This window comes from Ambystoma mexicanum, chromosome 3p (assembly GCF_040938575.1).
Source record: "Ambystoma mexicanum isolate Mex_15411 chromosome 3p, UKY_AmexF1_1, whole genome shotgun sequence".
NCBI lineage: Eukaryota > Metazoa > Chordata > Amphibia > Caudata > Ambystomatidae > Ambystoma > Ambystoma mexicanum.
The window spans coordinates 8,790,272-8,802,602 of NC_090925.1; the positions used below are offsets into that span (position 1 = coordinate 8,790,272).

At 43.5% G+C, this 12,331-nt stretch overlaps 1 protein-coding gene across 1 annotated transcript in view; it reads left to right on the top strand.

Moving 5' to 3' along the window:
* Positions 1 to 12,331, top strand: part of LOC138580066 (vitelline membrane outer layer protein 1 homolog) — a 283,370-nt gene that overhangs the window by 254,919 nt on the left and 16,120 nt on the right. The window contains exon 4 of the mRNA XM_069650313.1: positions 10,081 to 10,190. Within this exon, the coding sequence (XP_069506414.1) occupies positions 10,081 to 10,190 (110 nt within the window). The remainder of the gene's footprint in view (positions 1 to 10,080; positions 10,191 to 12,331) is intronic.

Sequence of the window (12,331 nt, forward strand, 5' to 3'; positions counted from 1 at the left end):
TTGTATTCATCAACTTTGCACAGGCATTTGACAGAGTGCGAAGACACCGCCTCTGGCAGAAACCTCTAGATTGGAACTGTCCAAAGGAAATTTTAGCACCCATACAAGCACTCCATACAAAAACAACAATGAGAGTTTGTCTGGACCGACAAGGAGATTTATCAGCCGAGATCCCGACTTCACACGGGGTCAAGCATGGATGCCCGCTTGCAGCCTCTCTCTTCCTAGCTTACATAGGAGAGTTCCAGACCACAGAAGTGGCAAAACGAGCGGATCTCTTGCCTACTGTATGCCACTGATCTCACATTATTTGATCAAATGCCTATCGGCTTACAGCGGCAACTGAACTCCCTACTTTTCTATACGCAAGAAAATCACCTTGAGATTAACAAAGATAAAACAAAGGTTATGCTACTCCAAAAACTAACCAGAAAAAAGAAAAACAAAATAAACAAATGGTTCCTGGCTGAAACCGAAATAGAGACAGTCCAGAGCTTTAAATATCTAGCAGTCACACCGGGCAGCTCTAACTGTGATAAGGCAATGCAAATGACTCTACAAGGCAAAATCAAAAAGCTGGCGGCACAGGCAAAAGTGTGGATGATACTCATTAATTCCCACTATCAACTTTTATAAAATGAAGGTTGTGCCTTCTGTGACGTTCGCAGCAGAGGCTATGCCAGCAATTCCGAGCGATTTCTGGCCTAAACTTGAAGCTGCCTTTTGGAGATCTGTTTAAGGGCACCCAACTCTACATCAGGAGCAGCTATTAGACGGGAGCTGAGTCTTCAGTCACTTCAATGCACGGTAAGCTGCAATTCCTTAATGTTATATAGCAAATGCAGAATGACAGATTGTAACACCATCTACAAAATGATCAACAAAGAAATGCAAGGAAACCGATGTGAGTTATTAACAAACTGGAAAAAGGAAAATGAACTTCTACTAGATGCAATTGTTAGCCATGAAGAAGAGCTTATACCGAACCCTGTAAGGGTGTTATGAAAAATTAAATATCTAGACTGGATAAAGACCGCTGAAATGGCAGCAAGGAACAAACTGATCTTACACTTACCGCATAATACAAAAAAACTAAATGAGCTAAAAAATCTCAAAAGGAAATTTCTAAATAGGGCAGCACGTGATCTGATTCTAAGAGCCAGGCTAAACCTTCTCGAAACAAACAAGATTCTATACATCAGAGGCCTTTCATTGTCAGCGAACTGCCGATTCTGTCTAGACGCAATGTCTCAGCAAAAAGAAACTATACGGCATGTGTTACTCTCATGTACAGGAACTCAATCGATCAGACTGCAATACTTAAACAAGTTGCTGGAAAAAGACATGCAATAAAATGAGGAAAACTGGTGGCACAGGCTGATTGGCAGAGACATAACCAGCTGGCAGATCGCAACAACAAAGATTCTTCAGTATATTGTCAACAACCTGCTACAACGGAAATTGCTTTGTGAACCCTAGACCTGGATACATTTACGAATAAGTAACAAATGTTGAATACAAGATACACCTGAACTGCACCTGATGTCTCTTACTTCACTGTTCTTCATTTTGTAAACATCTCTAGTTGATTAAACACATAAAAAAAATAAAAAAAACATCCAGAAATCTAAAATTCAAAGTTCATCATAATCTAATTTCATCATAGTGGTTATTCATACAATTCGAGATCATTGTCTATAATCCTTAGAAGATGGCCCAGTGCAAAGGTGAATGGGTTCTGATTCCCGTTCATCAACCTTTCCCATAAGAATCCAGGGCAGTCTGCACAGTCAGCATTCACACATTTCATTATACACTTAGTGCGTGCTATTTTGAACTTTGGGCACTCAAGAACTAGAGGCCTTAATGTTTCATGAGGCTCGTGACAGTCTGGAAATCTACAGTTCATAAGTGGCATGCTCGGTGAGAGACCGGCCCAATGACGGCACCGTTCCTTAGTTCGGAACTGGTTCAGTTTGAAGCGGATGTCATATGCTCTTGTGGACATACAGGAGAAAATGCAGATATACTGGCGGCAGGGCAGTCTCTTCTGCGTGTATTGGGAACATTCCGCAAAGGTAGCGTAGTGTTTCACTTGGTCAAGAGTGTCAATCCAATCTTTTTCAAACTGTTTTTTTTTGTTGGACAAAAGCAGGTCTGAAACACAGATCATCTTGTGATACTAATAAACTATCTAATACATCTTGCATTTGTTTTTGGTATTGATTAACAGATTGCACAGTTTTCGCTTCCATTACCGCTTGCGGATCTTTGTATGAACAATTAGTAGGATTTAGTATTCTTGCGTAATTACATGAAGAGTGCCATAGAACCCTACAGGAGAGTGAGATAAGTCCCAGCTCATGCCGGATTATGCAGTTTGGTATTGATAATGAGAGATGTAAGGCACCTTTCAATAGCCGGCCCTGAAGTGAATCCAGGTATGGACTCAAGTCAAACAGCCACATATCTAATATGTAAATTAAGACCGCCTGAACTTTCATTATTAGGAAATCCCTTAGCGGAATTAGAGAGAATCGACAATATTTAGAGAAAATTAATTTAAGTTGGCTCGCCAAGGGGTGTGTTTTTTGGTTCAACCTTTCCTTCCATAGTTGCACCGAAGATTTACTACTCAGATGATACCACAGATAACATATCTCGGGCAATTGCTGAACCACAAGCTCGCCTAATTTTCATTTGAATCTTTTCAGTTTCCTTCCTGCGTGAAGGAGCAGAATGCTTGTTTTCCCTACATTGGGCGCTAGGTTCAGGTCGTAGGCGTATTTCTCAAACGCATGCAGCTTAGCTTGCAACCCTGCGGCGTGGAATCCATGATGATTAAATCATCGACGAATGCAAGGCAGTGTAATCTGAGACTGCCTATTCTTACAGGATACATTCCCACCTCGATCCATAAATTCTCCAGGTCACATACATATAAATTAAAGAGAGTTGCTGCAAGGTTACACCTTTGCTTTAGTCCAATAGATGTTTTAATGGACTCAATTGTTACTTCAACCCTGGTGAGTCTGACCTTGTATGCAGTGAAGGTATATAGCCTCATGATCAAAATAAATGAATACAGCTGTGATCCCAACTTTTATCATTTTTCTCCACAGCAGCTCCCTTATCACAGTGTCAAACGCAGAAGACATATCAATGCTTGAAATGTATACAGGATTTGCTCCCTTCTTATTGGTACCAGCTACAATATGTATTTCCAATCTGAGCTTCAGAGAAGATGTTATTCTGTGATATAAATTTATCAAGATCATGGAGGACTGAAATCACAAATATTTTGGCGCTGCTATCAATTAAGGATATCGGTCAATAGTTTTGGGGGTCGCTCAGCTTTCCTTTTTTGTACATGGGAACAATTATGGATGTCCCCCATTATTCGAGCGTATTCCCTATCTTTAAGATTAGGTCAAATTTGATCTGAAGAATGGAAGCCCATAAGGCGGCTCTGCTTTGTATACACATGGGGGATCCCATCAGGGCCGGGAGCTTTAGAGCGGGAAGGCCTTTTTGTTGCGTAAATGATGTCCCACTTCAAGAAAGGATCCAGATGGGTTTCAATACAACCAAAGCGCAAGGGGCAAGAGAACTTTTCAGATATGTATTTACCCATGTTTGTGCGGGTATGATGCTCTCGTTAGTTGCTACTAAGGGCATATGGGGATTGCGTATTACAGACCATAAGGCCTTAGAGTCGTGTTTGCATATCTTTCTTATAAGCTCCTAGTTAAGATTATTTTGTTTGGTGATTCGTGAAAAGGTCCATTTATTTTTGTATATTAGGACCATGCGCCTTTTTACATACAAATACTCCGGAAGGTTACTTACAACAGATTGAATGACACAAAGTTCTTTATTTTTGTTGTGTTTTAATAGTTGGATCTCAGCAGAATGTTGCAATGGAGGTAACGTTTGTTAAGCTGCAGCTTTAGCCCGTATAGAGTTTATAACTTGGGCAACAATATCGCTTGTGTTTTTTTTATCTAAATAACGCGCAGTCAATGTATCAGAAATCTTATCAAATTCACTCTACACCTTCTCGAGATGTTAGGACGATCGGTTTCTGTTAGTGTTAGTAAATTAATCATGTTATGACAGAATAGGGGCATTACCATGTGTAGATGGATGGGTGCATGGTCACCTGAAGTAATCGGATGGATCAATACTGGTTCTACTAAGTGCATCAGAGTGTTGGAGATTGCAAAGAAATCGATCATCGAGACCGAATTCTCTCGACTCCATGTATAATTAATAAATGCTTCTGAACATTCTACAAATGACATTTCCCAGTTGTCAAAATATGAGATCCATCTATACCTCGAGTCTGTGCTAAACGGTTTCCCACACTTTGATCCTGACTCACTTCCCCATTCCTCGCGATACACATCAAATTAAAATCACCACCAAAAATGATTTTACACAGCGGCCTTTGGATAGAGATAGTCTCAAGGCATCGAGATCACCGAGCATGTCCTCCAGTGATAGTTTTAGTGGATCCCAATATAATGTTAGCACGATTATCGGCTCTTCAGGTTTCTCATAAAGATCTATTTCCACTGCAAGAACATTTACGGAAGAATACATAATATCATCTTTAAATTTAATGAGGCTACTAACCGCAATTGCGAGTCCGCCCACAGGGCAGCCTTATAAACCCTCGGTTGCACGACTGCAGTATGTATTGAATCCTTCAAGCGTTACTCCATGTGTGCTCATAGTTTCTTGGAGTAGGACAATATCTAATTTGATTTTGTTAAGGGAAGAAGCCAACCACCTATGGAGCGACAGGTTGCCACATAAATTCCATGAAATAATGTTTCCTCGCTAGCTAAGTCGAGGTTTCACAATTTGTGGTAGAAATTGAGTGCAACAATGGTTTCACCCATGCCACTTCTTGCTTCCCTGCCGCAAATGCAAGCAACTGTGTTATACATTTTTGTTCAGCAGAAGTGCCATATAATGCTCCATGTGTCGTCGGCTCAACCTTCTTCAATATAAGACAGGGCATTTGCAGAAACTCATCCGCTGCTACTTCACAATTAAATGTATATAAGCAAAAGCTCATCTGCAATAGGTCAGCTCTAAATCCCCAAATGTATTTTAATACCTTGACATTAGACACGTAGCATAGCATTCGGAAATTATTTACACGTGCAAGGGAGATCCTTTCAAAATCTGCACTCGTGAGAATACGCAGTGAAGGAATACAAGCAATTACGTCCATTAAGTATCTGCGGTTGATCCGTTCACCACGTTAAACATCAGCATTACCCTCTAATCCAATGATGTTATACTCATGATTCGCTTGATCTGGTTCCTTATTTATAGATTTGGGCTGTACTGCGTGATGCATCGGGTTTGATGCATCAGCGGGAGGCACAATGCGGCCCAATGAGGCAGTTGCACCCTCAGCATGTCCACCAGACCTCAATGATAATTCCCTCTCATGTAATACAGGGGCATGTCCACCTGCTTCCAGCACCATGTCAGAGGGAACGTTGGGTGGGTTTCGTCCAGATTACATAGTTTCACCCCATGTAAATTCAATTCCTTTGCTAGTGTTTGTGATGATGATAGTAAACCACATTCGACCGCTGAATTTAAAGATTGAATAATATTTGCATACGTTGGTGGATTGGTCAAAGGTCTATTTGCGGGATTGTTTGGGATATGACCATGTGGTGCCCTGATAGAATTGGCATCCCATAAGCGATGATCTGTAGAATTTGCAATTAATGGGCATGATTGAGCCTTCACCTAGTTCTGGAGCCCTCCAAGGCTGTTGGAGCTTTTATCCCCTCTAACCTGGGGTCAGTTACTTCTAAACAGGGGAATACTCAGCATTTACCTGCCCCGTGAATATTAACATCATCGTTTTTAGTGAGTGGATGTTTACTATTGGGTGTTCTATGTGTTAAACTACCTGCTTCCGCATAAGAAACGCCAGTATTCGCCCTTAGGTCATGAATGGGGGACTCCACCTTAGGATTTACACCTAATAAAACAGCCTCATTAGTTGCTGCCAATTTATCCACCAATTTATGGGGTGTTTGGTGCTACACTTAACACCGACCTTTGGAAAATAATGTTTCATGTTCCTCTGCATTTTCTCATTCACATCAGGGGGAGATTGGGGATGAACTATCTGAGCATCGATGCTTACGAGATTCTCTAATTTAGAAGGGAGGATTTGCTTGGCAAGTTTGCCTTTGTTAGTATCACAAGAAGGCACCTTCCCATCTATTTGAGAGGGATGATTAGGTAAAAGAAGTCCACGTCTCTCCTGTTCAACATCAATTACATCGTCATAATGGGGCACAGGGTTCAGTTTTGCAGACTTCTTGCCTACATTCGTGTTATCCTTCCTGCGTTTCTCTGCGCGGTTAACTGCTCCAAGATGGATTTCTTTTGCGCATCGCAATAGAAACCCAGGCTTTTCTTTTGCTATGTGAGCGGAGTCCCCTTCCTGTTCAGACTGTTCAATTATTTTGACAAGAACAGAGGGGCTATCAGGAGTTGCTTCCTCCTGACTTGGAGGAGGAGACATGGAAGCTACTTGTCCTGCTGATAGATTTAGCTTAATTTCACCAATATCGTTTTTTATAAGATCGAGGTCCTTTAGCAAACTTTCAAAAGAAAGATTATGTTGCAAGTCTAGTGGGCATGCAGAGTCACTTTCGCCAATGGAGCCTCATCAGGTATCGTCAAATCAGAGTATTGTGTCTGCTTGTCCACAAGGGTCACTCTTTCATTTAAAGTACCTGAAGGAAGGTCCACAAGAGCATGAGGGCAGTTTGCTGGGGGTTTTGTGTTTATGGCCATCATAAAACCTTCAAGACATTTTGGAGTATAACATTGAACACCACGTTTAACTCCCGTATTTCTAACTCGGTAAAATCATGTCCTTTGTCAAGTAAGTCAAGAATTCTGATTATGACAGGAAATTAATAAGGACTTGGCGGGTTAGAATTCTGGAGTGGGTCAATGTGCACAGTCTCTCACTGCATATCAGATTCAAAGTTTTTATTTGTGGAGTTCATCTTTGAAACATTCCCATATGGAACCTTTGAGTTATCCCACTCTTCACGCTGTATCTCATTCAAGTTAATTGAGGATTTGAAATCCACTACTTCGGGTGGAAACTCTCGGGGACGTGTGCTCTCATGAACTGGTGTAAAAATAGGCTGGTCAAAAAGGAATTTACGATGGACCAGAGGAGTTAATACACCAATTGAATCAGTGATTCGCTTATTTAATTCAATGGTTGCTTTGGACCCCACTCCAGACATATCGTTCTCAATACCACTGTCCATCATAGATGAAGTCAGTGAGTTAGGGACCTCCGGAGACACTGCCTCCATATGAAAAGGTTTACCATCACCCACCACCTTGTGAGCAGCAAGCTCCTCTGGATTCAGAGTACATTTCTGGGTGTTGCTTAGGTCAGAGTTAGTGCGATAATTAAGAAGATCTTCCTGAGTCTCGTTCAATGAAGCAGTGGCATCTTCAGGAGCACTTTCTATCATAGTTTCATTCTTATGATCCGTGCTTAAATTAGTATGCAACATGATCTCTGCAGGATCTGAGTAAACAGTATTGCCAGAGCATACTAATGCACCCACATTCAATATTGTCAAAGCAGGCAATTCCGTTAAGCGGCCACTAAGCAATCCAGAAGCCATGATGTTGGTGCTGGGTATGCAAGCAAAGAAAGAATTTACAGAATGATGGCGTGCTCCAATCTCAAGCCTTAAGGCCTCTACTAATACAATTAAGTAAATAGAAACTCACCACTCACACCTCACCCTAACAGCCCAACAGCCTAGTCACTTCTGAAGACACGTACGATGCATGCGCGATGCGCGTACCCTGTGCTTATGAGGCTTGTTTCCAGCTTAGGCTGGGGGTGTGGCAGTCGCTCAATCAAGCACAGGCTGAAAACAATCAGAAACAGGAAGTATGTTACCTACGATCCCCTTGATGTAAAGGAGAAGCACAAACACAAACAATGTAAGTGAGCACAAACATAAATGTGCGCGAGCACAGTCCAATTGATTTACTTGTTGAACTGTAGCACACGCTTTGTCCAAGTTGCGGGAAGCTCCACTTCCTCTTAGCGACTCATCAACAGGGCTGGACTGGGAACTAAAAGAGGCCCTGGAAATAATTACTGGGAGTGAAGGAGGCCCTGGAAATAAAGTTGAAAGTGGCCCTATATGACACATTTTCAGCAAGCCCAATGCTTTTCCTATGAGAAAATTTGGAAATACCACAGAAAAGAGGCCCAGGGTGCAGAGGCCCACCGGGAAATCTCCAGAGTTCCCTAAGGGCCAGTCCACCCCTGCTCATCAATGCCGCCTGTCTGCGTGTCCCAGTAGTAGCAGACCAAACGTAGCAAGCAGAGAGAGGACGGCGAGCAACAAGGCAGCCCAGCAGCGTAGTCACTTCTGAAGACACTTACGACGCATGCAAGATGCGCGTAGCCAGTGCTTATGAGGCTTGTTTCCAGCTTAGGCTGGGGGCGTGGCAGTAGGGGTGGCCGGGGCAGTGGCAGTCACTCAATCGAGCGTGGGTTGTTGAACTGTAGTACGCGCGTTGTCCAAGTTGCGGGAAGCTCCACTTCCTCTTAGCGACTCATCAATGCTGCGTGTCCCAGTAGTAGCAGACCAAACGTAGCAAGCAGAGAGAGGAAGGCGAGCAGCACCTTAAATTCAAAATCCCGGGAAAACGAACAAGAGGATAAAAACTAGGAGCTAGACACTAAGCTAAGAACTAGGAACAACGGACCAGTCACAAACAGGAACACTGCATCAATGACCAGCGCTGGACTGAAGCAAACTGAGGCTTTTAAAGCTGCTTAACGAGCACAGACCTCAGGTGTGCTGCTTGCTGCAACTGCCAGCCGCAGGTGTTTCTTATCCTCCAGGCAACCTTTTTCTGAAGGGTGGAGGTGAAGCAGTGGGCCAGGCATTCTGGAAAGCATAGTATTTTGATTAAAGCAGCATGCTGGCTGCCAAAAACCTGGAATGGATCCAGAAGGGCAGTAACATGGAAAATAAGGATTTACCACTCCCATTTCACCACAGCACTGTAGCATAAGGTTTGGAAGAAGGTCCAGTAGGGAATAAACCCCAAATCATGCCCCCGAGTGGTGGGAATGGGAGTGAAGGGAGCGGATCGTGACAATCTGTTCCTTAAAACAAATCCAACAACAGCTCCACCCCCATCTGCTCCTTCAGACAAATCCAACATCTCAATCCTGTTTGCTCCTTCAGACAAATCCAAAAGCATCTCCGCCCCATCTGCTCCTTCAGACAAATCCAACAACATTTCAACCCTGTCTGCTCCTTCAGACAAATCCAAAAACATCTCAACTCCATCTGCTCTTTCAGACCAATCCAACGAAATGTCCACCCCGAAAGGCTGGAGAAATACCCAGAGACGGCTACCATGTTTTGCTTTATGAACCTCCCTTATCCCTATACAGCCTTGACGCGGTTCATTAGAAACGTGGTTGAACTTTATATTAGACTTGGACTCAGGGTCTGTGGACCTTGCTTTCCAGGCCCCGCCCTTCTTCCAGGTCATCACTCTGGGAAATGCCCCACCTTGCGCCAAGAATGACGGGGATCAACGACCTCATGTAATTTCACAAAGTAGTAAGTCCTGGTTATTCACTTAGTGATGCCCCTCGTGCACTATGCCTCCAGGTAGAACTGTTAAAGATCCAAGATGCCAAACATGGCGAATATGAGGTTGGTATATAAATTAATAGAAATAAAAATAGGATATGGCACAAAGCATTATTTAAAGGCAAGTGGTTATTGCAATTGTTGAACAACACTGTCACATATTAGCATGAATAATTACACTTTTAATTGAGGCATTGAACATATCTTCTTTTCAAAACATATCTTGAAAATGTGGGCTGCTAAATTTACCAGAGCCACATTCTAGGAGCAATGCAGGTGAAGTGAAGCACTGAAACATCTCCTTAACCCACTGTCTAATTTCTCTGCCAATGACGGCTTTCTTCTCAAGTTGTTTTCTTCACAACAGGTGGACACTCCTCAAGGCATTGGAGATGACACCGGCTTGAACGGGATCCGACTGATCTGCACTGGACCCAAACGGAAAAAAAGTAAAACTATTCACTCGGCTACTCTCAGGCAAGTGGATTTTATTTCCTTATTTCTTTCCTGTCCGCTCTTCAGAGCACAGCTAAGAGTTCAGGTGACGGAGCTCCACGGGCAGGCTTTCAGGGGACCTTGGAGATATAGGAACCGCCCTCCTAAAGTCCACTGTTTTGGTTAATGGCTATCTGGCAGATAACGGAAAACCCAGGACAGGCATCTGGAGACTGCAATTGAGGGGTACCCTAGTGAGGTGGCATGTGGCAGTGCCATGGTGGTCTTTGTGTTGAAGGTATACTGTATTTATTAAGTCATCTCCATCCAGAGCCTATGCTTTTGTCACAAGTAGTCCAACAAAACCCAACCGGACCCTGAGACATTTTATAGGACTATGAACAGGAAATGTGTGGGATCCAGATCCCAAAAACCACTATCCTGTAGTGAAATTCTCAGTTGATTTTTTGACTTTTGTAATACTATTTGGCAGAAAGAAAAATGTGTTATGATACATGCGCCACTTGCGTGGACATCTGCCGCAGACATGTCTATCCATCCACACACTTTAGAATGCAGCTACGTCGATGACAAATTCGGTCTAGCTGGACACATAACTGCTTCACCCCTTAGACCAGACTTGCCTCAAAACCTCTGCCATTAGAATACAGTAAAACCTACGACAATTTTTGGTCTAGCTATAAAAATATTGAGTCTCCTGCTCTAGTGCTCTGTTGTGACCTCCCGCAGCTCCCACCCACATGCCTGACCTCTTGGGTTGCTAACTGGAGCCCAGTCAGCCCACCTAATTCCTAATCTTGGCCATTGAACACACGCACTTTAAGCCTCTTCTGAGAATGTTCCCATACATGTACTTCAGTCCCCAAGGGCATTCCTACCCGAAAGCGCGTAGTGGCCATACAAATGGAAAAGAGGGCTCTATAAACGACGACTACAAGACATTGACCACGGAGATGAGAGGGAAAGTGTCACTTAAATATTTGCAGAGCAAGTGTGGTGGCAGAGGGACGCTTCAGGTGCAAAATAAGCAAATACATGTTTCCTAGAAAGACTAGTGGGCCCTGAAGAAGAGTTGTGGAAGAGGCGGTGGGCTTATAACAAGGAGAAGGCTCCAGAACAAAGCCGCTACCAGTGCAGGGCGCCACAGGTGGGAGAAGGGCAACACAAAGATGGAGCCCAGCGAGCGAGTTGTGTCTTTTCACCAAATAGTAATGATGCTAACATAGTGAAGACCACAAACACAAGCAGACAAAGCCAGCGATGCATTATGGGACAACAGACATATGATTCCTACTCATACAGTGAGAGGCGGTTGGCTGCCCCCCCGTTGAGGCCCCTCAGTTAAGCATCCTCATATACAGGCTTAGGTCTTGTCCAAAACGCGGGGACCAAACATTCCACTCTACAAACCTCTGCTCTGACAGGTCCAAGCCCATCGGAAGAATCTGATTAGAAGCTTCCAGGAAAGTATTCGTAACCAGTCTCAAATTATGTGCAAAAAGACCTTATTTAAATGGCCCATGTACACAAAACTCCATTTGTTCAATGTTCCTGGAGTGGGTGGATCTCAACTGCGGCAGAGAGTGAAATAGTGTCAATACTTTAGAATCATTTAAAATCACCAATTCAGTGGAAAAAGGAAGTTGTTCCAGGAGGAAACATCTAGAAGGCTTCTCTGTGGCTGTTGAGGATACTCCTGCAGGTCAGAAGCGCTCTCCAGTCCCCCCCACCCTCGCATTATATGAGCTCTGCTTTGCCCCAGGGACTACAAATCAACATCAAGCTCGGTCGCCCACACGGTGGGGTTCTTGGATTCAGAGTCTTGATTACTACGGCCAACTTTACCCAAATTTGGCCCTGAGGACAAACCCGTCTTTCTTAAATGTGAATCATTAACCAAAGTGACTTGATCCAAGGCGCTGCCCATATAATAGGTGGCAAAGTTCATATTTTCTTCTAAGTCATCCTCCATCTCCACGTTCCTCTAATGATCTAGGTCCTCCACCCTGGGAGCCTTTCCCCCGAGTTGGCCCATCCTGGGATTTGTCTCTCATTTCTTTTTTTGCCTGCCACTCCCTCCCTGGAGGTGGATTAAACCGGAATCGTAAATGTCCGCATGAATCTTCTTAAAACTGAATTGCGGGATTTGGGCAGAGCCTTCT